Below are 21,236 nucleotides of genomic sequence, written 5' to 3' on the forward strand. Positions count from 1 at the left end.
GTATGAAGCGCACACCTCGTGGCTCCATAGGGAAGCTACAGGAATGATTCGCTCTGGATTCTTAAACGAATCTGAAGAAGATTCTATTTCATTTTGCGGTAAACCGAGTATGTATAGCGCATCACCCATCTTTATACATTTTTAATTTTATATCTAAATTTCAGTGAACAGCCTTCAGAGGGTTCAAGCCTCCATACTCAGCGTCAAGAATAGAAGCAGACTTCGCCATACTCCCAGATGATCAAACATTTCCGAGCATAGTATTTGAGTCTGGGTGGCAGGAGTCCGTACCTAAACTCCATCATGACAAGGACTTATGGCTGCAAGGTGGAAGGCCTCAAGTTCAGCTTGTTTTCTTAGCAAAGTGGTCGAAAGATGCAAACGGTGTTGTGACGGGTACTCTTGAAGCCCATGGGAAGAATGGAATCGGCTCACAGCTGTTGCAGAGTGAGGTAGTTATGATATCCCAGGACTTTCTAAAGGATACTTTTCTAAATTGGAATACTTAGGTTATCTTCCCAGCTCCAGCTAACTCAGCTGCTCAAACTATCCCAGTAACTCGAAGACAAATCCTGGGGGACAGCTTATCGGAAGGAAGAAACGCAGACGACGTCCATCAGTTATCCCTAGACCGTTTTCGCAAAGCAGCGGGAAAGCTGGTTAGGAGAGAAGGGCTCACTCCCGCATCTGAATAAACCATATTCGGATAAACCCCCCTAGTTATATACCTAGCCGAATTGGCCGGCTTCACAACATACAAGGAGGGCACATCCCCTTCACGTTATCCCCCCCCGGTGGACCCCCTATGTCATACAAAATTCATCAACTTACAGGAGAAATGCAAACACGATATGCTAGCCGCAACAGTCGTCTTCCTTGCGCTTCAGATGACCCGCTTTAGTACCTCTAGTCCATAAGTCTTTAATTGATTGAAACTCAACTTAGGCGGACCATCTATTAACTCATATTAACAAGCGGTTTTACCAAGTAGATTATACACATTATTACGGAGGAAAAGAGAGCGATGCAATCCGTAGAATACATATTCTGATATAACTAAGGATATAATAAAAGCAAACAATGGACAATGGATTGACGGGGTAAGTTCACTCTCCATTTGACGCCGGGATATAAGATAGCTTTTGAGCAAGTGACGCCGAATCCCTCCGCTGCGATATATCAACCAGTTTTCCTAGACATGACAATGCTCCTATGGACAGAAATCTCATGTTAGCTTTGCGAGGCAAGTGAAAAAGCGCAGGGTTGAATAAGTACACGTACCGGTAACGCCTTGATTTAAAGTGGCCATGGCTTCCGTGTTCTTGAATCCTAACGTAACTGTCATGACGTTCTTCACCTTCTTTTCTTCGCCAAGTTCATTTGCCCATCTGAATGCGGGTTCGTCATCTCTTCCATCGCCAATCACAAGGATAAAGTCCGGCACATCTTCATCATTGTCTTCTGTCTCACTCTTCCATTCAATAGCCATACCCTGTTTAGCGCTACTCGCACTACCAGCGCTGGAGCTTCTGCGTGACTCTCTCCTCGTATATGTCGAAAACACCACATTAGCTGCAGTACCTTTGTTTGGTTCCACAGGCCCGGCAACAACACAGCCGTCCATCTGTATTGCTCTTAGACTATGGTTGCCGCAACTGTCGTTGACGTTATTTGCGCATTCAGACGCATGACGTTCTGCGCTTTGCGAGTCCTCTGCTCGCTCATAGTGGAAGATCAGTGACGCGTGAGTTTCTTCAATCCAGCTTCCTTCTGTACGTTCTTGGAAGTAACGAAGCATAGGGGAAAGAGAAAGCTTCCAGTCATTCATCTTAGTCATGTCAATGAGACGGATCCAGTTTGAGGTTACAAATGTGCCTGTCGTTGGAGGGGAAGGCGTTGGAGATAACATGGGGGGCGGCCGCACAAAGCATCCGTTTTCAGCTATTAGGCCAAGGCCGGGAACGCGGCTGAAGAGGCGTTCCATGTCTTCTGGCATACGTGAGGACATCACGTAGACTGTGTTCAAGGGATCTTCGAGAAGGTCCGTCAGGGTATCGATAGCTCGCTGAGGAGTTGTAAGGACAGTACTTGTCGGTTGTCCCCAGCTCACCAGGGTACCTTCATAGTCTAGGATGAGGAGGCGACGGGAAGATGTACGGTATGCATTGCAGAGATTAGGAATCGATAGCCTGGGGACGGCAACTGTTTCACGAGTGGAATGCTGGCGGTATGCACGGTCCAGAGCCTCTGTGAAATTGTTTACCCACCGGGTCGTGACATGGTCCTTTGCAGTAGTATTGAGACGAGTCCATTGTGCTAGGCGAGTCTCGGGAGACATTTCGAGAGCTGTATTTATTGCATCTGCACATTCTTGATAGTTCCATGGATTAACAAGGAGGGGGTGGTAGTTGAATATTGATGCACTGCCAGTGAATTCACTGAGGATCAATGGGCCGTGTTTGGACGATGAGAGTAGGCCATCCTGACAGTGGATAAATTCATGACTGGTAAGATTCATTCCCTCACGTAGACTCGTGACCATGAAAACATCAGCAACAGAAATAAGAGCAAGATATTGATCAAAAAGCAGGTCTTGCTTGTGGAAAATAAGCGGTTGATGGGCAAGGTTGGAGTGAACGGAGTTGATTCGTGTCGCGATATCGGAAACAGAGGCTTCTAGTTCTGGTTGTTCCGTAGTAGTAGATGCTACCTGTATGAGAACAACTGAATCTCGCCAATGAGGGTATTTATTGAGGAAGAGTTCATATGCCAATAATTTCTGACGTACTCCCCTGACATTGTCAAGCTTATCCCTAGCAACAATAAGTCTTTTGCCCTTGAATTTTTCCTGGAGGATGTTTATCCAGGACTTGACTTCTCCGCACTGTCTGCGGATATCAAGTGAGACAGGGTCAATTCCAATGGGGAACGTGCCGACGTTGACAAATCTATCCTCCAGCTGTACACCGTCCTTTGTAGCCTCGACATTGAGCAACCGACTACAAGTCTGCAAGAAATGGTGACAGTATTCCTGAGTCTGGAAACCAATTAGGTTTGCACCGAGCATCCCCTTGAGCAACTCCACACGGACGGAGAGGCATCTGAACACTTCTGAGGAGGGGAATGCAACATGAAGAAAAATGCCTATCTGTGCATCGGGTATTTCCTTCCTCACCATGGCAGGTACCAAGAGGAGATGGTAATCATGCACCCAGATCACATCTCCTCGTTTCCAGTTTTTGATAAGCTCCTTTGCAAAGTTATAGTTAACACGGCGGTAGAATATCCATGAATGGTCTTCGTAAGCTTTGCTCTTGGGGTTATCTGGTATTTGGTAGTGGAACACTGGCCAAAGGATCATCTTGCAAAAGTGTAGGTAATGGCTGTCAAAGTCGTTATCCGAGACAAATATGGTCAACGCTTCGTAGTCGGCAGCCAGCTTTTCAGCTATAGCCTCCTTTTGCTTTTCATGCAATGCATCCGTGGGCATCCCCAGTGTACCAACCCATAGCTTATCCTTCATATATGGCCAATCAACAGCTGAGCGTATTGCGTTTAACAAACCACCGTTTCCTTGCTCTGAAGGCTGAACCGTCCATTCTGCGCTCTCAAATACACTCTCCTGATTTGGTTGGGACCCAGGCTCTATAGACGGGCGTACCGGTGAAGGAGGCAGAACCGTAGGCTCAGTCCTTGACAGCTCTGAAGCAGACTCCTGGCCGAGTGCATGGTTGAGAATGGAGGATGACGGAGGCGCAAGAGCCTGGGCTTTGGGCTGATTAAAAGCCCCCGGAGAGCCCCAGCGAGGTGAGTGTGGGTCGCTAGGTGCCAGAAGCCGTGGTTGCTGAGAGGTAACCTCTATACCGGAGCTGGAGTAGTCCGGGCACGAGAATATACGTCCTTGATCCCTTAAGCTAGACGGTCGACGGCCTGCTACGGTCGATCCGGACGCATGGTTAGATGCAGCAGCAGATGTTGTCGCTGTCGTCGCCGTCGATGTTGATGCTGACGTCGACGCTGACGCCGATGTAGGAGTGGCCGTCTGGCTGCCTGGCAAGCGTCCAAAGAGAGTAGCCCTCTGGCCAGAGCTCTTGCGGCGGTGGTGATGGGAGGCCTTGCGCTGGTAGCCTTCCGGCAGCGCAAAGTCGATCGTGTGCGGCAGAAAGCTGGCTCGGTCAGCGAAGAGTGCTCTAAACAAAACACATCAACCACGGGTTTAAACGTACAGAGAAACGATAAATATCGTCATTGTCGCAGCTGGTATGGCTCTGTCGGCGCATATATGAGTGTCTCCCGGCCGCACGCTGACCCCTCCATATAACCAGCCACTGAGCGCACGAGAGGGGCAGCCGGTGCAGCGAGCAGTAGCACCACCAAGACGACGGCGAGCAGTCGAAGCAGAAAGAGACGCCTTCAGGTCACAGCAGTGTCAATTCGCCGGACAGCAGCAGGACCAGGCATCGAGCTCGCTGGTGAACGAAGAAGCGAAGAAGAGCGCTGCGGCCGAGTCGGATTGGCGATGATGGAGGTTGGGGAAGTCGATGCCGGCCGTCGAGTAACGTGAAAGTCACCAAGTTTCCCGGATATCCCAGATCAACCATGAACTAACTAGCTGCGAGTCCAGCCAGGGCTATTAATCAATCAGGCAGTGCAAGTGAGTTTGCAGGCGAACCACGGGTCGCGCACATGGACGTAACTTTGCGCTGCGTCTCCCTTTTGTTGCCCTGCGGGTTGCTGAAACTGTTGGATTCTGGCCAAACCCTGAAACCAGTGCTACCTACGTCATACCCCCCGGATAGGATACGTGGGGAAGCAGGTTGGCAGGGCAGAAATCAATGGTTATGCTGCTGGTTATGCTGCTGGTTATGCTTCTGGTTGTTGGTGTTGGTGTTGGTGTTGGTTGCGTTGATGCTGGCGTTGACGTTGCAGCTGGTGAATAACTACGAGTGGACGGCCTTGATACCCCTTTTATATGGTAACGTTTGGTCGGCTAAGTAGTTACTAATTGAGCCAGCCGATAGAATAACTCGTTACAGCGACTTCTGGCTACGTCTCCAGGCTTCTGCCTGGCAGATACTCGGATTTGATATTGCTTTTGATTCTACATCCGGGGGTCTTCTTGGGCGTGGGCAGCCTGAGTTGAGAACCTAGACTCATCGAATCAGGCTCGACGGTCACTATTTACCAGGAATATTATCCTTCTAGTGGTTTCCCGCACTTCTTTGCGATCGTTTTATTCTTCTTTCGCCTTGATGTATCGGTTGGATTCTCATGGATTTATGACTGATTTATGAACGATTTATGTATTTTTGGATGGGAAATGCCAAGGAGTACCTAGGTATAAATGACATCACGTGAGTATTATTCAGTTATTACTAATAACTTTAATAAGTTACATAATGTGTCATGTGATATAAAACCTTAAAAAAGAAACGCCTAAAAGAACGTCAAGCGAAGAACAAAAAAAAAGATGATTCAAAGGATTCTGAGGACGCAGAGAAACTGAGGATAGAAACAGCCAGAAGACGGTGATGTCACTTAATCTGACGGCTGCGCATTCATCTCGCATAAAGAAGCCGACTTCAGCATCGCGGCAGAAGACCCCCTTTGCCTCATTTCGCCGTGCCAAGGCAGCTTCTACGCCGACTGCGCTTCATAGCAAGGGCAAGCAGCTCGCAGCCAACCTTCACCAGACGGAGGAAAGTAGTAGGAGCGCCTCGAGACATAGTACCGGTAGCAGTACTACCGGTGGAGATGTCCTCTTCGATGAGGCGTTGCCGGACCTGGGCCCTTCGAGGGTCATTACGGAGTCCATCGCCATCAGCAGTGTGACTCAGGCCATCCAGCATATCCAGAGCACCATGTTCAGTGCCATACCGGAAAGGAGATCAGGCATGAATAGTACGCGGATAGCACAGATCATGGCATTCAGAAAGTCACTGCCTCCGATCGTGTCTGTGGCACATGTACATGTTCTGCTCGACGAGCCTACAAAGGTCGAACGAGAGATTGTACAGGTGGTTGACTCAGCTGTTGTACGCAGGCTGCTTGTAACTGGGCGTGGAGATGGGACATATGGACTCGGCGACTGTCTTGTTCTGCTGGACGACTGGGAGAAGTTGGTTAGAAATAGCACTTCGCTGGACGATGTGTTGAAGGGTGAGATTTTGCCGCTTTTTTGTTTGATATATATTCTTGTTTTATGTCTAACAGCTGCATAGACCGCTTCATTGAGGCTCTACGGAAGGAAACCAAATCCCCTGCTGCCCCTGCTGGTTTCTTCTCTGCTGAGGAAACAGCTGCACTTGTTCGTTCAGGTTTCCTGGTGACGGCCTCGTCTCACTCCAAGAGTGGTTACATAAATGTAGGTCGCTCGACGACTTCACCCTCCGCAAATCGTGCTGTCCACTCAACAAGTGAAAGAGGGTCAACAATGATCCTCTCCTTACCTAATATGGGGCCTTACCTCAGGCTTCTCGGATCTGCACGCACCCAGATCCTAGACACACTGAGGAAATCTCGATACAGTGAAGCACCTCTCTACCTGATTCGTGACCGGTGGGACGGTTCTATTGAGCTAAACTCTAGGGCTAGCGTAGCAAAGCACATTCGCGGGGAGTTTGCGGGTGTCTTACCTGGCCGAACAAACAAGTGGAAACAGCTCCATGGCTTGAACTTCCAATGGGCCCTCGAAGAAGCCCTGGGTGCGGGACTGATCGAGATCTTTAACACAGGAAGCGTTGGGCCGGGAGTGCGGAGCGTATAACAATCGCCCGTCTCTTATATGCCATCCTTTTTTCTTTCCTGCAAACAGTACTGGACAAGTATTTTCATGCAGCTCCAATTTCAACAGTGATACCCCAATTTATATACAATAACGAATATGCAACGCCTGTACGATTAACCTGTGGCCACGATAGCGCCTTCTTGAATATATATAAGTCATCGATTATACGTCATTCTAGGGAGGCTCTTTCCCTTCTTCCATTGTGTTTCCTGATGTTTTGCGCTCCGGTGGCTCTTTCTGGCTAGTTTTGTTATTGTTCCCAGCCAGCAAAGAACTAGAAGAAAAAAACTTTCGGTCTCAATGTTTTTCTTCCTTTTCTTCTCCTTTTCTTTTCTCTCCTCGGTCCACGCTCGTTGATTCAGATTGGTGTCTATATATATATATTGTTATAGATATTTTACTGACCAGCCAGACTCTCGTTTGATTGCCCCTGTCCTTCGTTTCATTACACGTTTTGCAGTTTGTCGTGCACCCAGTTTCTATTTGTTTTCAAGTTCTCTTCACCCTCTCTATACAAACAATGTCTAAGACAGTACAGTACGGAACTTTCCCACCTCCGCCGCCAGATTCTGATGAAGAAGGAAATTCAAATATACCAGAGCAAGGTGATGTTGCTAATACATCGCAACCGACCAACTCTTCTGCTGCACAACCACAGCCTCGTGGGGATGGTGATACGACAGAGCATGCTTCAGGGCTACAGGCTGGCATATCAAACCCAACCCAGGCAGGGCCTTCTATGGCAGCAACGGAGCTCTCCGCAGAAGTCGTTGCTCAAGCTGATGTCGCGAGTTCAATCCCTGCAGAGTCTTCTACGGAAGCAATGGGACCTCCATCAGAGCCTATTGATCCGACTAGCACAAGTTCAACCCAGACAGAGACCTCTGCATTAGCACCAGATCGCGCAATAGAACCCGTTGCCGAAACTGGTGCTACAAATTTCACACCAGTTGAGCCCCCTACAGAATCAATAGAGCGTCCATCAGAGCGTCTTGTTCTGACGGGCATAACGAACCCAACTCAGGCTGAGACTTCTGTAGTGGCAACGGAACACCCCGTGGAGCCCGTTCGTCAAGCTGAAAGCAATCCCGCCCCGGCAGAATCTTCCACGGCGACAGAGAGCCAGCCAGAGCCCGTTGATCATACTGGCACCTCAAACCCAGTCCAGACAGAGATTTCTGCAGGCCCACATCAGCCCCCCACTGAAACGAGAGCGACCCAAACAGAACACTCTGTAGCGGAAGGACGCAGTCAAACGGTGTCTGCACCTAGTTTTCTGGCATCTGGAGGCATCGAGGCACCGACTGACCGTTCGTCAAGACAATCCGAACCAGAGGAGCGCCGGGGAAGGGCACGTTATCGAGGTGAACAACCACAACGTTTTCATACTCCAGCAGCCGGTCCTGGACTCGCCATAACTGGAACCCATGGTGAATTCGCTCGACTTGACCCCGGAGATGAACCTCGAGCCCACGCGGGTGTTTTACCGGATTATGCGCACCCTAGACCAATTACCGCCGCTCAGCTTCCACCTTGTGCTGCATTCAGGACATTATACAATGTAACAGCCCCCGAGTTCGGCGCATTTTTGCAAAAGGCCTTAGACGATGCGTTCCGAGCACTTTTCCAAAGGGGTCCATCTACAAGGCCCGGCGAGAGATATCCCAGACCACGACGCTCTCCTGGTTGCAGTGCCAAATGTTACTTCTCCCACCATCATACTTTCAGGGAGCTTGACCCAGGTTGGTTGGACGAACTACGAGATCACCGGGGTGAGATTCCGCACGACGCTGAAGAGGACTGGTTTGGCAGGAAATCTGAGCATAAGGACAAGAGGAGTCGTGGCAATGCTACCTTTGAAGATATGAGACAGTACTGGAAGAACAGACATACTACACATCTTCCGGAATATGTGCCTGGAATTAAAGTGACCAATATTCACACGTACGATTGCGAGGACGTGAGACTCATCAACTGGAGGGACGTCACTGCAGAAAGTGAGTACAAGCCAAAGAAACACCTCTCATCCTCTTCTAGCAAGGTTGTGCTGATTAAAGTCAAGTTTGTTGGATCGAACGCCACTCAGGCCTTTGTTCTTCTTCAAAGCGTATCTTCCCTGTAATGGTTCTCACAGCTGCTAGAGCTTTTGACCCGGAACACCTTACGCGGTCGGAGACTCAGCTGCCATCTTATGCAGAGACCGCTGACCCCCGTCGGCCAAGGCAAACCTATGCAGATGTTCCACCAGAGGGAAGTCCTGGACACCCCGCAAATGGTAACAACGCTTCAACTGAGCCCAGGGGCTCTGGAATTGCTCAACCAGTATCTGCTGAGACTGGAAGTACAAGTTTCCGGACTGCAGCAGCGGAAGCTGGCAGTTCAAGAAATGTTTGGCCTACACCGAACGCCGGAAGTTCGATGAGTCTCCCAAATATACCTGGTACAGCTGGAAGAGTTGAAAGCTCAGTGGATATTACCTATCCTCTCCGATCTGCCTCGGCCGATGCTCTTGGCCCAAGGGACGTTCAACCTGCATCAACAGAAGCTGGGGGTTCTAGAGGATTCGGGAACACACCCACAACAGCTGGAAACTTGAAAGGTGTTAACTCTCTCCAGACTACTCCGGTCGAAGCCGGGAGCTCAAGGGACACTCAATCTAACCCGGCAGAAGCCGGAGGTTCGAGCAGATTCCAAAGTAATTCCGCTACAGCTGGAAGCTCGAGAGACATCAATACTCACCAGACTACCCCAGCCGAAGCCGGGAGCTCAAGGGACATTCAACCTGCGCCTAATGAAGCTGGAAATCCAGAAAATACTGACCAGTCTGCCCAACAGAGGAGACCAGAGGAGGGATCAAATTCTCAAACCGAGCCTGATACACAGCACCCATCTAGGGGTGTCCCAACTGGATGGTTGGACTCTCTCTTTGTTGTGCATCTTCCTCTCGTGCATACATGCTTTGCCAACCAGCGGAGAATGCATCGTGTTAGGCGGACTATTTACCCCTCATATATCTCGGTTGGGATGGTGAGACAGCTGCCCAGACTCCAGACACAGAGGCATGACAGATTTGAATGGTTGTTTACGGTTTCAGCAAGGCCACAAAGTAGATTTCTATTCCCACGCTGGTTGAAGAACCTGTACATCGGTATGCCGCATCTCATCAAGGATGAGCCTGGGGAATTTATGAGGATGCTTACCTGGCGTCGCTTCAACCCGCGAACCCCACGGAAAAGATCTTTGATCAGATGGTAGTTGGTCGCTCGAGTGATGCTGTGTGAAGACTTAAGGCAATATGACGTGGCAAAGAACGGACTTTTCGCGATTTTTATGGGCTGCGGATGGTGGCTTATACAGTACAAAAAAGGATGTCTTTGTAGTGTTCTAGAGCCCTAGGTTGAGGGTAGCCGTTCGTTTTTCCCCTGTACTCCGGTATAATACTCACACTCATTCAATTTCGAATAAAGGCTATTTCACTTGCTCTACCAAGAATTTGATTTATCCACTCCAAGGTGGCATGATTGTCATAGATGTTCTGTAAAAAGAGAGGGTTCAATGACTTGAACAAAGGGCCTCATCATCCAGCCATAGCTTCTGACATTGATAAAATATTCCCCAGCTACCACCTGAGCTAGGCATATATGCTAATAATAAACTAGCAGTCATGTCTATCAGTCCAAATAAACCCGACCAAGCAAACTAAATACCCAAACAATCAATAGAAACAAGAGATCAACCAAAGAGGTGACCGTAACTAATCACACGGAGAAACAGAGGGAAGAAGCCAAGGTAGAGAGGAGAGTAGTAGAGTGAAATAATCATTTCAGTCGTTCATTTAAATAAACTAGAACTGGACCGGGTTGGCGAATGCATGGTATAGAATAGAAGAGTATATAAGGATATAGAAGCTGCGCTAAAAGGTGACTAGAACAGCAGCAGTGGAGAGAAATAGGGCGTAACGAAGTGAAAAAGGGATAAAGTACGTATGAATAGTAATATGAGCTGAACGAAGCGAAAAGGCAAGGGAGAGAATATAAAAGGCGCAAGTGAATAGAAACTGGAAAGGCAGGCTGGCAGCCAAAACATCATATACATTTTTTTGTTCTCGGCAAACAAGGAATAGATGACATGGATTGTTTTATATCTATTCACAGATAAGGCAGGACGACCTCATAAGATTGTAGGACGTAGATGTGGGTATATTTCAGGGTATATGGGAGAGGTAGGAACCCGGTTATATCTCGGTTGCCTCCAATGAAAATCCTATTATGAATGAACGGCACGAAGAGAGGAAAGGAAGTAAAAAGAGTGGGTTAGATTTGGGAGCTTTATGACTGCCATCAAAATCATCTTTTTATCCAACTGCCTGATGAACCAAATGCAATTTAATAGCATATTCCGAACATGCTGGGAAGAATGAATGCTGATTCCCGACCATCCCGTGCAATAACCCGTGCGTGAGTGGATATTAAATAAGGGTATAAAAATTCGTTAGAAAAAAGTCCAGAACGATAATGCGCAAATTCAGAGCCGGAGCCAAATTTAGGCGCCTTCCTATACAAAGTAGGTATATATCAAATTAGGGTCCACCAGGATTCGGAGTTTTCGTTGTCTTTTCTCCACTAGTAGCGCCACTGGCCGTCGTCTGTGCGATTGCAGCGGTAGTGGTTGGGACAGCGGCGGTGGACACAGGAGTGGGGAGAGTATTAGGGTTAGACGGTAATGTTTCGGCTTTCCCACTGCTTCCGGTGTTTTTATCCTGGGGTTTCTCGCCGCTGCTTGTGATATTGCTCAACTGGCCACGCAGCCTGACGACCTCGCTTTCCAGTCCGTTGACTCTATCTTCGAGCGCTCGCATATACCCCCATATCCTATCTGTCGAGGGTAGATTTGGATTAGGACTAGGGATCGATAGCTGCCGTGTGGGTTGATCGCTTGACCCACGTTGATGCGGCGAATGGGTGAAATATGACGCCCCTGATATGTTAGCTAGCGAACCATTAGGGTTAAATCCTTCACTAGACGGCGCACTTGTGTAGCTGCTATTCCCACTACCGCTACCCGAGCTCGGGGCGGTATTGCTGTCGATGCTAGATGATGGGGCGGGAGGGTGGTGCGGGTGTTGAAGAGGCGGATGAGAGCCAGCACGACCGGGGTGATGAGGGCCCTGCTGCTGTTGGGAATGAAGGGGGAAGCGGGAGTCGGAAGGGTTAAGGCCTAGAGGAGGTGGAAGGTGAGGAGTGCCTGCTTGAGAACCTGGATGGCTTAGACTACCCCCGGGTGATGAAACGGAAGAAAAGGGTATACCTAATCCTGTTGAACCATTGCGCATCTGAGATTGGTATTGGGGCATACTGGACGGGTGCGTCTGGCGGAAAGAGTTTTCGGGGCCGTGACCTAGTTGCCGTGAGGCAGCGCCGCTTGGAGAGAGAGGTTTTGGGGATTCGGTCATGCCTGCTTGTGCAAACATGGACGGAGAAGACGGGCCAGGTGGGAACGAAAGGTGTGAAGGGGACTGGGAGATGGAAGAGGTGGTTGAGTTCGATCGTTGATGGTTGCTAGTTGGGGGGAAAAGGCCGCCGCTGCTGGTACTGAGATTTTGTTGTGATCGTGGAGCCGCGAGAGGTGGATAGGTGCTTGACTGATGAGATTGTTGAAAGGGTATGTGACGAGCAGAGCCGGGCTGAGACTGGTCCGAACCACCGTCTTTCTTGATAGAAGGGAGATTCAGGCGCATTTCCTCCTCCTCGTCCATCCGGTCTGGTTCTGTGTACATGAGGCCCTCCATTGCGTCCTCTCCTACTGGCCCAGTACCGGCGTTGCCGTCTCCAAATTCATCTTCACCAGCGAAACTGCCCATGCTAGACCGTCTACCAGCACAGCCGCCAGGCCCTTTATTATGTCGCGCCAAAGCATCTCCACGAGCGAATCGACGACCGCATTTGAGGCATATGTGAGGTCTCTCGCCGGTATGTAGTTTTGTATGTCGTTTTAGATCGTGTAGTCGCCTGAACCGAGACTGACATGTTTGGCAAACATATGGCTTTTCTTGGCTGTGAGTTAGAAGGTGGCTTTTTAAATTGTGGTGTCGAGTGAATTCGGTAGCGCAGTATGGACATCGATGCTTCTTCGAAGACGGAGAGCGTGCGCCGGATTTGTTTAGTCCCGAGTGAGGGAGACTCATTCCGCGCCGGGGGTCGTTCATGCTGCCGGCAGTGGGCATGGGGACCGGATATGAGAAAGACTTGTTACCACCTTCTTCGATCTCATCTCTCTCTTGAGATTTATCCTCTAGAGGATTTGGTTCCTCTATTGGCCCGGGGCTCGCAACCGTGGAGCTATTCATGAGAGTAGGCGGATTCTCTCCATTGCCAAAGCTATCCGGGGCGCTGGACGGACTCCTCCGGGACTGTGATTCCTGTAATATAGCAGCCGGTTTCGACGACCGCCTGGTGCGAACTGGAGTAGATTCACGGGTTCCGTCCACAACCGTTATTTCCGGAGTTCTTCTGGCGGACTGGGGATTGCTGCTCTGGCGCTGATTCTGCTCCTCCTCTGCGCGTTGACTGGGAGACGTCATTGTGGGCGGGGATGGCCGTTTGTTCCTTTCAGCTAAGGGTGTGGAGGTGACGTTGAGTCCCGCGTTCGCGATGGTTGACAGGTTGCGCTCGTCTTTGAGCTCGTCGGGTTTCAAAAACAGCGATATCGAACTTGGAGTTGGAGTCGCAGAGCTCGAGGCACGACCATTCACAGACCTCGATGCCGGGCTTGGGGGGCAGGCCGGTTCAGGAGCCTGTGTGAGGGATTCAGCCATGCGAAGACTGCTGGTGCGCGGCCAGCTTGGGTGTTTGTTGTTGGTCACACCACCCCAACTGCTGAAGAGTTATGGATGGAGAGGCCCAGATATTCCAACTGTTACGGTTGTTAGCCGGTTGGTAACGGGTAGCGAGTTTGCGTGTGAAAAGAGAAAATGCGTACGTAGGTAAAAAAAAAAAATACAAGAAAAAAGGCAAAGGCGAAAAAAAGTAACTAACAAAAAGGAACACCTGGGGAGGAGTTTTAGGGCATAAAGGGAAGGAAAACGAGAGACACTGCGCGGTTGGAAATGATCACGTTTACGGTCTGCAGCGTAGCGTTGATGGGCAGCACGCGAGAGCCATGAAGCAACAACAGCAAATGATACAGGAGGGAAAACGCTGGAACGGAAGGACCAGCAAGCGCGAATAAAGCGAATGGCGAGGAGGGCGAAGCAGGAGGAAGGGTGACACCTATGGTCTTGGTGGAGGTGGACCTGGATGTATCGGCGTTGGAGGAGCGAGTTGTGGCGCAAGCTGACGGGCTAAATTCTCGTGAGAAAAGGAACTGGTAGTGCCAGCCTCGGGTCTGATGGGATCGACGGTGACTTGATAGAGCCAGTATCAAGCCAGCAAAATGATCTGGATTGCTGGAGGACGTCGCTGGCAGGTGTAACGTGCGATTCGAGACGAGACCTCCGTCCTGCTCCAAGTCGATCGAGAGAGAGAGAGAGAGAAGCACTACTCGAGGAAGTCCGTTATTGTAGCACCTTAATAATAGGTGTTTGATTCGTGACGGTTTAACCGTTCGTTGTTAGGCGACCAGGGATGCCGTACAATACCGTAGGCCCTAGTAACGAATGCACTGGCCTAGAAGCGTTCAGATGTACTCCGTCTGGAGTATGTACGTAGCTGGGCTGACTGCACAGCACAACAGCACAAATTCAACAGCCGTCTGACGAGGGACGTAGGTGCAGGATGGCAATGACGAGCGGCAAATGAGACACCGTATCAACCGTCAATAACTCCCTTTCTGTCGATGGCAAGGCAGAAGGAATCGTTCGTGAGGCGGAGGGCCGGATACAACGCCACGCTGATTAAGACGCCTCCACGAGCCCCCTGGTTCGAGGTGACTGGCAGCATATACTCCGTATATCTACCAAGGTCGCTCAACTGGAGGAACGCGGCTCAACGGCGCCTTCCTTGGAGGAGTCGTAGAGTCGGCATGGCTAAGGCGCAGTTATGGCTGGTGGATCACGCGTGAAGGGAGCGTCTGGCGATGATGGGATGTCGAGGTTGGCGGCTCGAGGTTGAAAGCAAGTCGAAGTTTTTCGCTGGTCGTCGAGGCTGACTTTTTTTTTGCGTATCGCCGGTACCTCTGGTATTGTTGGTGTTGCCGGCAAGCGTACTGGAAAACGGGGGGCGTGACCGTACGGTATGGTCAGTACTGCTATGCAATACGAGAATACGCGGCTCGTGGCCGAGCTGCGGCTCAGCTGCGCGGCCAGAGCGCCCACAGCGGGTGCTGATTGGTTTGTGTTACTCACAGTGCCCCACAGTGTGGAGAGACCCCTGTCCGGGACTCTGTTCCGTATTGTAAATACGGAGGTAAGTCAGTATAGTCTGCCTCAAAGGGGAAGCTAAAAAGCGCAAAGAAAAAAAAAAAAAAAAAAACAATCGAAAGCGATCAATCATACCGAGCTTTGTCGGGTCGTCTTGCGCTTGATATCGACGACTCATGCAAGCGTGGAGACGGCTTGCATCTGCATCCAGGCACGGCCGATCACGCTCGAGACATGACTTAGGCCGGAAAAGTCGCCACGGAATGCAGTGTGCCAAGTTTCATGCTGTTATGCAGGCCAGCGGTTGGAGAAGAGCCTGGTTTCTAGAAGACCGCTGTCCTTCCCGGCTCGAAGCTAATACATATCGCAGACAGGGCGTTTTATCCTGGCTATAGCTTGTCAAGGCGCTGTTTCATCGGCTGTGCGGTGGCAGAGATAGACATGGTTGGCTTGCTAGATACGAGCGCAAGGAGTATCAGAGTTGCCCACCGGCTTAACCGAAGATATATTCAGACAAGACTTAGTTTGCTGTGCCAATGCGGCCACACTCTACCCGAAGTGTCCCTGACGCCCGCCTGCAGAACCTGGCCTGCCCTTCTGGCGAAACTTGTCCAGTCTGGGGTAGTGAGACTCGTCCATGGCTCTGATTGGTACGCTCGCCCTCCTGTGTGGCTTCGTTGGGCCCCCCTTCTCCCCCTTGTCCGCAAACCAGCAGGGCATGGCGTTGTTGAGCTTACCCATCCCTCCGTACGGAGTACTTACTATAGAGAGATGATATCAGATGAATATTTTTGTCGAATCATTTTGCTTTTTCCTCCCGCTTCTCCCTTCCTTGACTCGACCTGAGGATGTTATCAAGGGTGGACAAGTGGAGATTGATATCATGACGACAGGGGTGGTGCCACCTCACCTGGCTGCTGCTCCATACTGGAGCGTTATTGATGCAATGACGTTGTGCTAGATGCGTTCGAGATTCGAGCTTCCAACTATTGCATGGAATTGCATGAAGAGGGTTTTCTATTTGCCACTGACTCCAACTATTTAAAAAAAATATGGGATCAGATGCGTCCGGCAAGCATTCAATAGAAAAGTTACACCAACGGGGCGGTGCTTTGGCCTTTTGAAAACAAAATTTAAATATGCACGCACCCGAGGCCAAAGAAGCTAACTCACTCACTCTTTCCAATAATAATACCAATATTAATACCAATAATTATTGCATTGATGGTTATGTTATAGCCACAAATGTAATATGTTTATGGGGGAAGATTGGGGGGGGGGGGAAGAGAACAAGGGTTAAACCTCCCTCAAAATTATCAATGAAGTAAACAAAGAGGGATTTGAACATGGTCCAAGAATGAAGAACTAGGAGATGGGGATTCATCACGCTAAAACAAACATTGAGAATTAAACAATAAAGATCCAAAAAGCTGTATACAATGAAATATCAAACCAAATACAGGGGCTTAAAATATACGCAGAAATATTTATAACGATGAGCATAAAGTTGGGTATCATTGAGAGTTTGTGCTCCTGCCTGCTCTCGGTCGTCCTTTTTCAAACATGACCTTTCTCCGCATTCCTCCTCTTTGCCTCTTCTAATGCCTTCTTCAATCTTTCTTGTTGCTGCTCCTCTGCTGTTAATGTATTCGCTGCGTGGGGTGTTGGTACGCCAACTCCCAATGCAGGAGGGGTATTAGATGAGCATATACCACTGGGAGAAGACGTTGTTTGCGGCCGAGAGCTGGGACCCGAAGGGGGTGTCAAGGATGCTCCCGCACCAGAGCCCTCACTAGAAACAACAGCTTGCTCGACACACTCAAGAACCTCCTCAATGTTCATGATGATAGCGCGATGGCTAGCCCGGATACTAGACATTCTCGACTGCAAATCATCTTCAATCTTCTTATCCTCTTTCTTTTTCTCCTCTTCCAGGCGGCAAAATATATCGGCATTGGAGTCTGCGACCTTGGCTTCGGCCACAGAGACGTCGTAGTCCGCATTATTCAACAATCTATCCGCGACGCCAAAGCTTTCCAGCACGGACTCCGAATTGGCGCCGAGGAATTTCACAAACGCCAGTGTGTTTTGCAATGTTTTGACGCCGCCAGCGGGGACAATACTGGGGGTCGAGCGGATAAGGTCCGTGTCAAATTTGTTAATTTTGGCTGAGATGTCATCCAGTAGTCGCTGGTTCTCACCAATTCCACGCATGCTGGTGTCGTCAAATATATCCATCAGCTTATTTGTTCGCTCGTCTCGGGCCTTGGCAGCATCTAGGAGAGTCTTCTGCTCCAATGCAGTGAATTCCTTCTCCATTTGCTTCAGTGCTGCAGTTTCACCTAGGAAAACGTAGTAGCGGCGCTCGGCCTTTTTCCTCCGTCGTTCTCGCTCAAGAACCGCAGCTACACGCTTAGCGTGCCTAAGCTCGAGCTTTTGGAAAATATCCACTGCGTTACGCATAGCATGTGAGAGCTCGAATTTTCCTAATGCCGAAGGCTTTCCTCCCACGGGCTGCAAAAGCTCACTTGTCTCATTATAGAGATGTTGCAGGCGCTTGATTTCCGATGCAAGTCTCTCGTCAACGCGACTAAACACAATCTCTACATACTTGTCAAACTCTTTTCGCTCCTCATTAAGTTGTATTTGCGCCTCGGTTTGCTTGAACTCATCCTCTAGCACGTTGATGTCAGAGTATCCAATCTCCTTATCATTAAAGAGTGAATCAATGTGGGTTTCTGACTCTTCCTGGCGAGCTTGACGCTGAGCGTTGACTTGTGCCTGGCGCCCGGTAGCGCTATTATCCCAGGCTTCGTGAGTTTTCTCAATGAAGGTGAAGTCCTCGGGGAAATGCTCGATTTCATCGCCGATAATAGCGACACGCGAGCTGCTTTCTAGGCGAGGCGGCGGGCCAGGAACCAAAGCTTGTAGTTCCTCGAAGGTTATGGTTGGTGAACCTTTCTTCGGTAAAGCTGGTCTATTTGACAAGCTAGTTCCGGGCCGGTGGCTGCGGTAAGCCACACTCTTCTCTCTAATCAGGCCTAAGAATGTTTCGTCATGCTCAGCCCGTGATACTGAACGTTCCGAAGTGAATGCTGGTGGGGTCTGTAAGGATGGCTGAGCCATCACACGGCCACTTTCCACTGACGCTAGGCGCAAGGCTGAGTATCCCTGGTAAGCTGGACGACTCGCGGCTGTGGAATGAGACGCTTTCTGCGAGTTTTCGTTGTAGCGGAAAGGCGTGTAGACTGCATGTGGTGGCTCAACCGTGAACGGAGGTGTGTTCGTACTTGGCCTAACAGCAGACTCTGGGGGAACAGAAACCGATCGAGATGGGTTTGGATGAGCAGATAAGCCCAAATTTGGGTTTGATATTTGATTACTGGCAGCTCCTGCTGTTGGCTGTGGTCGAGTCGGGTTAGAGGCAGATCGATGTAGCCCATCTGAGCCAGAATTATTTTTCTTCTGGTTAGTGAGCGCAGAAGCGAGTCGTGGTAGCCCACCGGGACTATAAGAGATTACATCATCCTGTTCACCAGGGGTTGGAGGGTCGGGAATAGATATCTTCGTGGGCACCTCCTGCGATGGTGCTGGTGCTGGTGCGTCTTTCGTCGTCGAGCTTGACGCGGCAACAGGGTTAGTCGCAGGTGCGGGCTCAGGCTTCACTGAAGGCTGTTGATCCAGGACATTTTCCACGTTATACAAGATTGCACGTAGTTTTGACTCCTTATGCATAAAGGCTGAGAAAAGCTTATACTTTTCCTCTTCCGACTCCGTTTCCATTTCCTTACGGAGCATGGTCACATACCGCGTCAAGGATGATTTATACCATGGATCAAGATCTTCATAAGGGTCAGAAATTGTTACGATTGACTGTATTGGTCGAACATCGGCCCTCAAGGCCGTGCGCATAGGGCTCTGCTGAGGGGAGGCATGGATGTGCGATACCGGGGTTGTCACTCGGGGGTAATCGAATGTTGAGACCGTGTTTGAACGTTGGTGAGGCTTTGCATCCGAGTAGGTAGAATGCTGGCTGCTAGATATGACTGGCTGTGACCATGCTTCAATGACACCGTCAATGGCCTTAGAATCAACGGGTGTGTTTGACTCAATAGAGCTGACGCTATCGAGACGACCAGAGACACTTCCACTTTGATTTTTGGCAGGTTGGTTCGATGCATCAACTGGAGAAATTACATGCGAGCCTGATCGTGATGGTTGCTCAGGCGATACTTGTCCCGAAGTCACGTTGGCTGGTTGCTGTGAAGTTGCCTGAGAGCTAGTTACTGGAGCTTGGTGAGATGGATCCGATGGCAGTTCGAATGTATTTGCCTTGTTTATGGGGGATTTGGTTCTAGCACCGAATTCAGCCGTATCATCTACCTCTTCTCCCGCAGAGTTAAAATGCTCCCAATCAGAAGGACCCCCAAATCCGAGGGCTGATGCGCCAGTGCTTGCTGTAGGGGTCGCACTAGAAGCTGCTGCTGTAGTGGCAGGGGGTGGGGTGCTGGTAGCTACCGTTGCCTGCGCAGCAAGCGGAGAAATAGCAGGAGCAAGCGAAGATGCAGGAGTCTGAGCTTCCAGTGGCTGTGATGTGGGAGGAAGTGGCTGCTGCAGATTCCCATCGGGAGGAGGGCTATGAAGATGATTTCGTGTCTCTCCCGATGGAGGCTGGAAATAGCCGCTGTTTCCTGAATTATCGGCATTTTGGGGTACGGGAGGTGCAGGAGGGGACACAACTGGTTGCTGCTGTTGCTGCTGCTGCTGGGTTTCTGGGGGTGGGTATTGGTATTGTTGCTGCTGCTGCTCTTGCTGATCATGTTGATATGGTGTCTGCTGCGGTTGCTGCTGCTGGTATTGATGTTGATCATGCTGGTATGGTGCTTGATGTGGTTGCTGCTGCTGCTGCTGCTGCGAGACTGGGTCGTATCGGTGGGTTGGGGGATGCTGCGAATAGACTGGTGCAGTTGGCCATTCAGAAGCAGGACGCTGAATCTCTGCTTGATATGCCAGTGGTAACGGTGGTGGTTGTGGTGGAGCATTTTGGTTGGCAACGTAGCTGCTGTGATCTGCAGGCGGTGGCTGCTGCTGCCATGACTGTGGAGGAGGTGGTGGTGCCACCGGGGGATATTCAGGGGCTGTTACCCCATGGTTGGGGGGATAATATGGCTGACTGGTTTGGACAGGCTGTTGCCATTGCTGTTGCTGCTGTTGCTGCTGGGGAGCGTTCTGAGCCTGTGCTTGGGAGAATTCAAATGCGCTGGATGGACGCGGCTAAATGCAGTATTAGCATAGCTTCTTGACTCGATATGCGAATGTATTAGTGATCCTGCTTACTGGCAACGGCGGCGGTGCGTTGTGCTGGTCATGGACACTTGGCTGATGCTGGTGGCCGAACTGTTGGTTATATCGAACCCCCCACCGCGACGTATCTTGCTGAGCATGGTCCATCGAAGGAGTTCCCGGCATAGGTCCATATGTGTTCGGGTTGTACGTTGATTGAGGTTGTACATGCTGTGACTGGTCACCTCCATGCCATTTGTTTGAGTGGTCACCAGCTGGCGGGAGAGGCGGAGGAGGAGGAAGAGGCGGCTGCTGCTGCCAGGGAGGCTGCTGATAGTTCTGAGAGCCGTACATCACTGCTCTGCATAAACGAAATAGCTTAGCACCGTACAGAGTATATTGTAGCTAGATACAGCTTGAGTTTGCAGGGAGAGAGAGAAAAAAATCTCTTTACTTACTGTCGTTAATAGTATTTGTCCGTGAATAGTTGGATCAGGGCCAGGGGTTCACTCGGTATAATCCAGGGTTCATTTAGTTAAACCTCCCGTCGCGGTACCGTGAACCAGGAGAACGGTCGCCTGAAGCCGTGAAGGACGCCCGGATATCTCTCCTGAAGAATGATGATCGGTATGGACGCCGTCGCCGTTGTCGCCTTTTTGCGATGTCGTTGAAGTAGTTAGACGGAGTAGTTTAGTTCTGGTCAGGCGCAAACAAATGCAAAGCGCACCACAGTCTCATCACCAGATCAGGCGCGGTCACACCGTGAGACGTTGCTGGCAAACTAGTCGGCCCAGAGAGCTACGGCTCCGT

General features: G+C 50.2%; 6 protein-coding genes across 6 annotated transcripts; 3 read left to right on the plus strand and 3 right to left on the minus strand.

Moving 5' to 3' along the window:
- Positions 1 to 1,106: 1,106 nt before the first annotated feature.
- Positions 1,107 to 4,249, minus strand: ARB_00915 (alpha,alpha-trehalose phosphate synthase subunit, putative; the record flags this gene model as incomplete). Its single annotated transcript, XM_003012618.1, has 3 exons — positions 1,107 to 1,192; positions 1,282 to 4,190; positions 4,227 to 4,249. 3 exons carry the CDS (start codon positions 4,247 to 4,249, stop codon positions 1,107 to 1,109), a joined length of 3,018 nt encoding a protein of 1,005 aa, XP_003012664.1.
- A 586-nt stretch (positions 4,250 to 4,835) lies between these two features.
- ARB_00916 (uncharacterized protein) lies at positions 4,836 to 4,940 on the plus strand (the record flags this gene model as incomplete). Its single annotated transcript, XM_003012619.1, has 1 exon — positions 4,836 to 4,940. One exon carries the CDS (start codon positions 4,836 to 4,838, stop codon positions 4,938 to 4,940), a length of 105 nt encoding a protein of 34 aa, XP_003012665.1.
- A 591-nt stretch (positions 4,941 to 5,531) lies between these two features.
- ARB_00917 (uncharacterized protein) lies at positions 5,532 to 6,766 on the plus strand (the record flags this gene model as incomplete). The annotated part of the gene is made up of 2 exons (XM_003012620.1): positions 5,532 to 6,159; positions 6,222 to 6,766. 2 exons carry the CDS (start codon positions 5,532 to 5,534, stop codon positions 6,764 to 6,766), a joined length of 1,173 nt encoding a protein of 390 aa, XP_003012666.1.
- Positions 6,767 to 7,307: 541 nt separating this feature from the next.
- ARB_00918 (uncharacterized protein) lies at positions 7,308 to 10,042 on the plus strand (the record flags this gene model as incomplete). Its single annotated transcript, XM_003012621.1, has 2 exons — positions 7,308 to 8,848; positions 8,929 to 10,042. 2 exons carry the CDS (start codon positions 7,308 to 7,310, stop codon positions 10,040 to 10,042), a joined length of 2,655 nt encoding a protein of 884 aa, XP_003012667.1.
- A 1,324-nt stretch (positions 10,043 to 11,366) lies between these two features.
- ARB_00919 (C2H2 zinc finger protein) lies at positions 11,367 to 13,601 on the minus strand (the record flags this gene model as incomplete). The annotated part of the gene is made up of 1 exon (XM_003012622.1): positions 11,367 to 13,601. One exon carries the CDS (start codon positions 13,599 to 13,601, stop codon positions 11,367 to 11,369), a length of 2,235 nt encoding a protein of 744 aa, XP_003012668.1.
- A 3,099-nt stretch (positions 13,602 to 16,700) lies between these two features.
- On the minus strand, positions 16,701 to 20,780 carry ARB_00920 (uncharacterized protein; the record flags this gene model as incomplete). Its single annotated transcript, XM_003012623.1, has 2 exons — positions 16,701 to 20,417; positions 20,481 to 20,780. 2 exons carry the CDS (start codon positions 20,778 to 20,780, stop codon positions 16,701 to 16,703), a joined length of 4,017 nt encoding a protein of 1,338 aa, XP_003012669.1.
- Between the last annotated feature and the right edge of the window lie 456 nt (positions 20,781 to 21,236).

The sequence above is a fragment of the Trichophyton benhamiae genome, assembly GCF_000151125.1.
Source record: "Trichophyton benhamiae CBS 112371 chromosome Unknown contig02295.1, whole genome shotgun sequence".
NCBI lineage: Eukaryota > Fungi > Ascomycota > Eurotiomycetes > Onygenales > Arthrodermataceae > Trichophyton > Trichophyton benhamiae.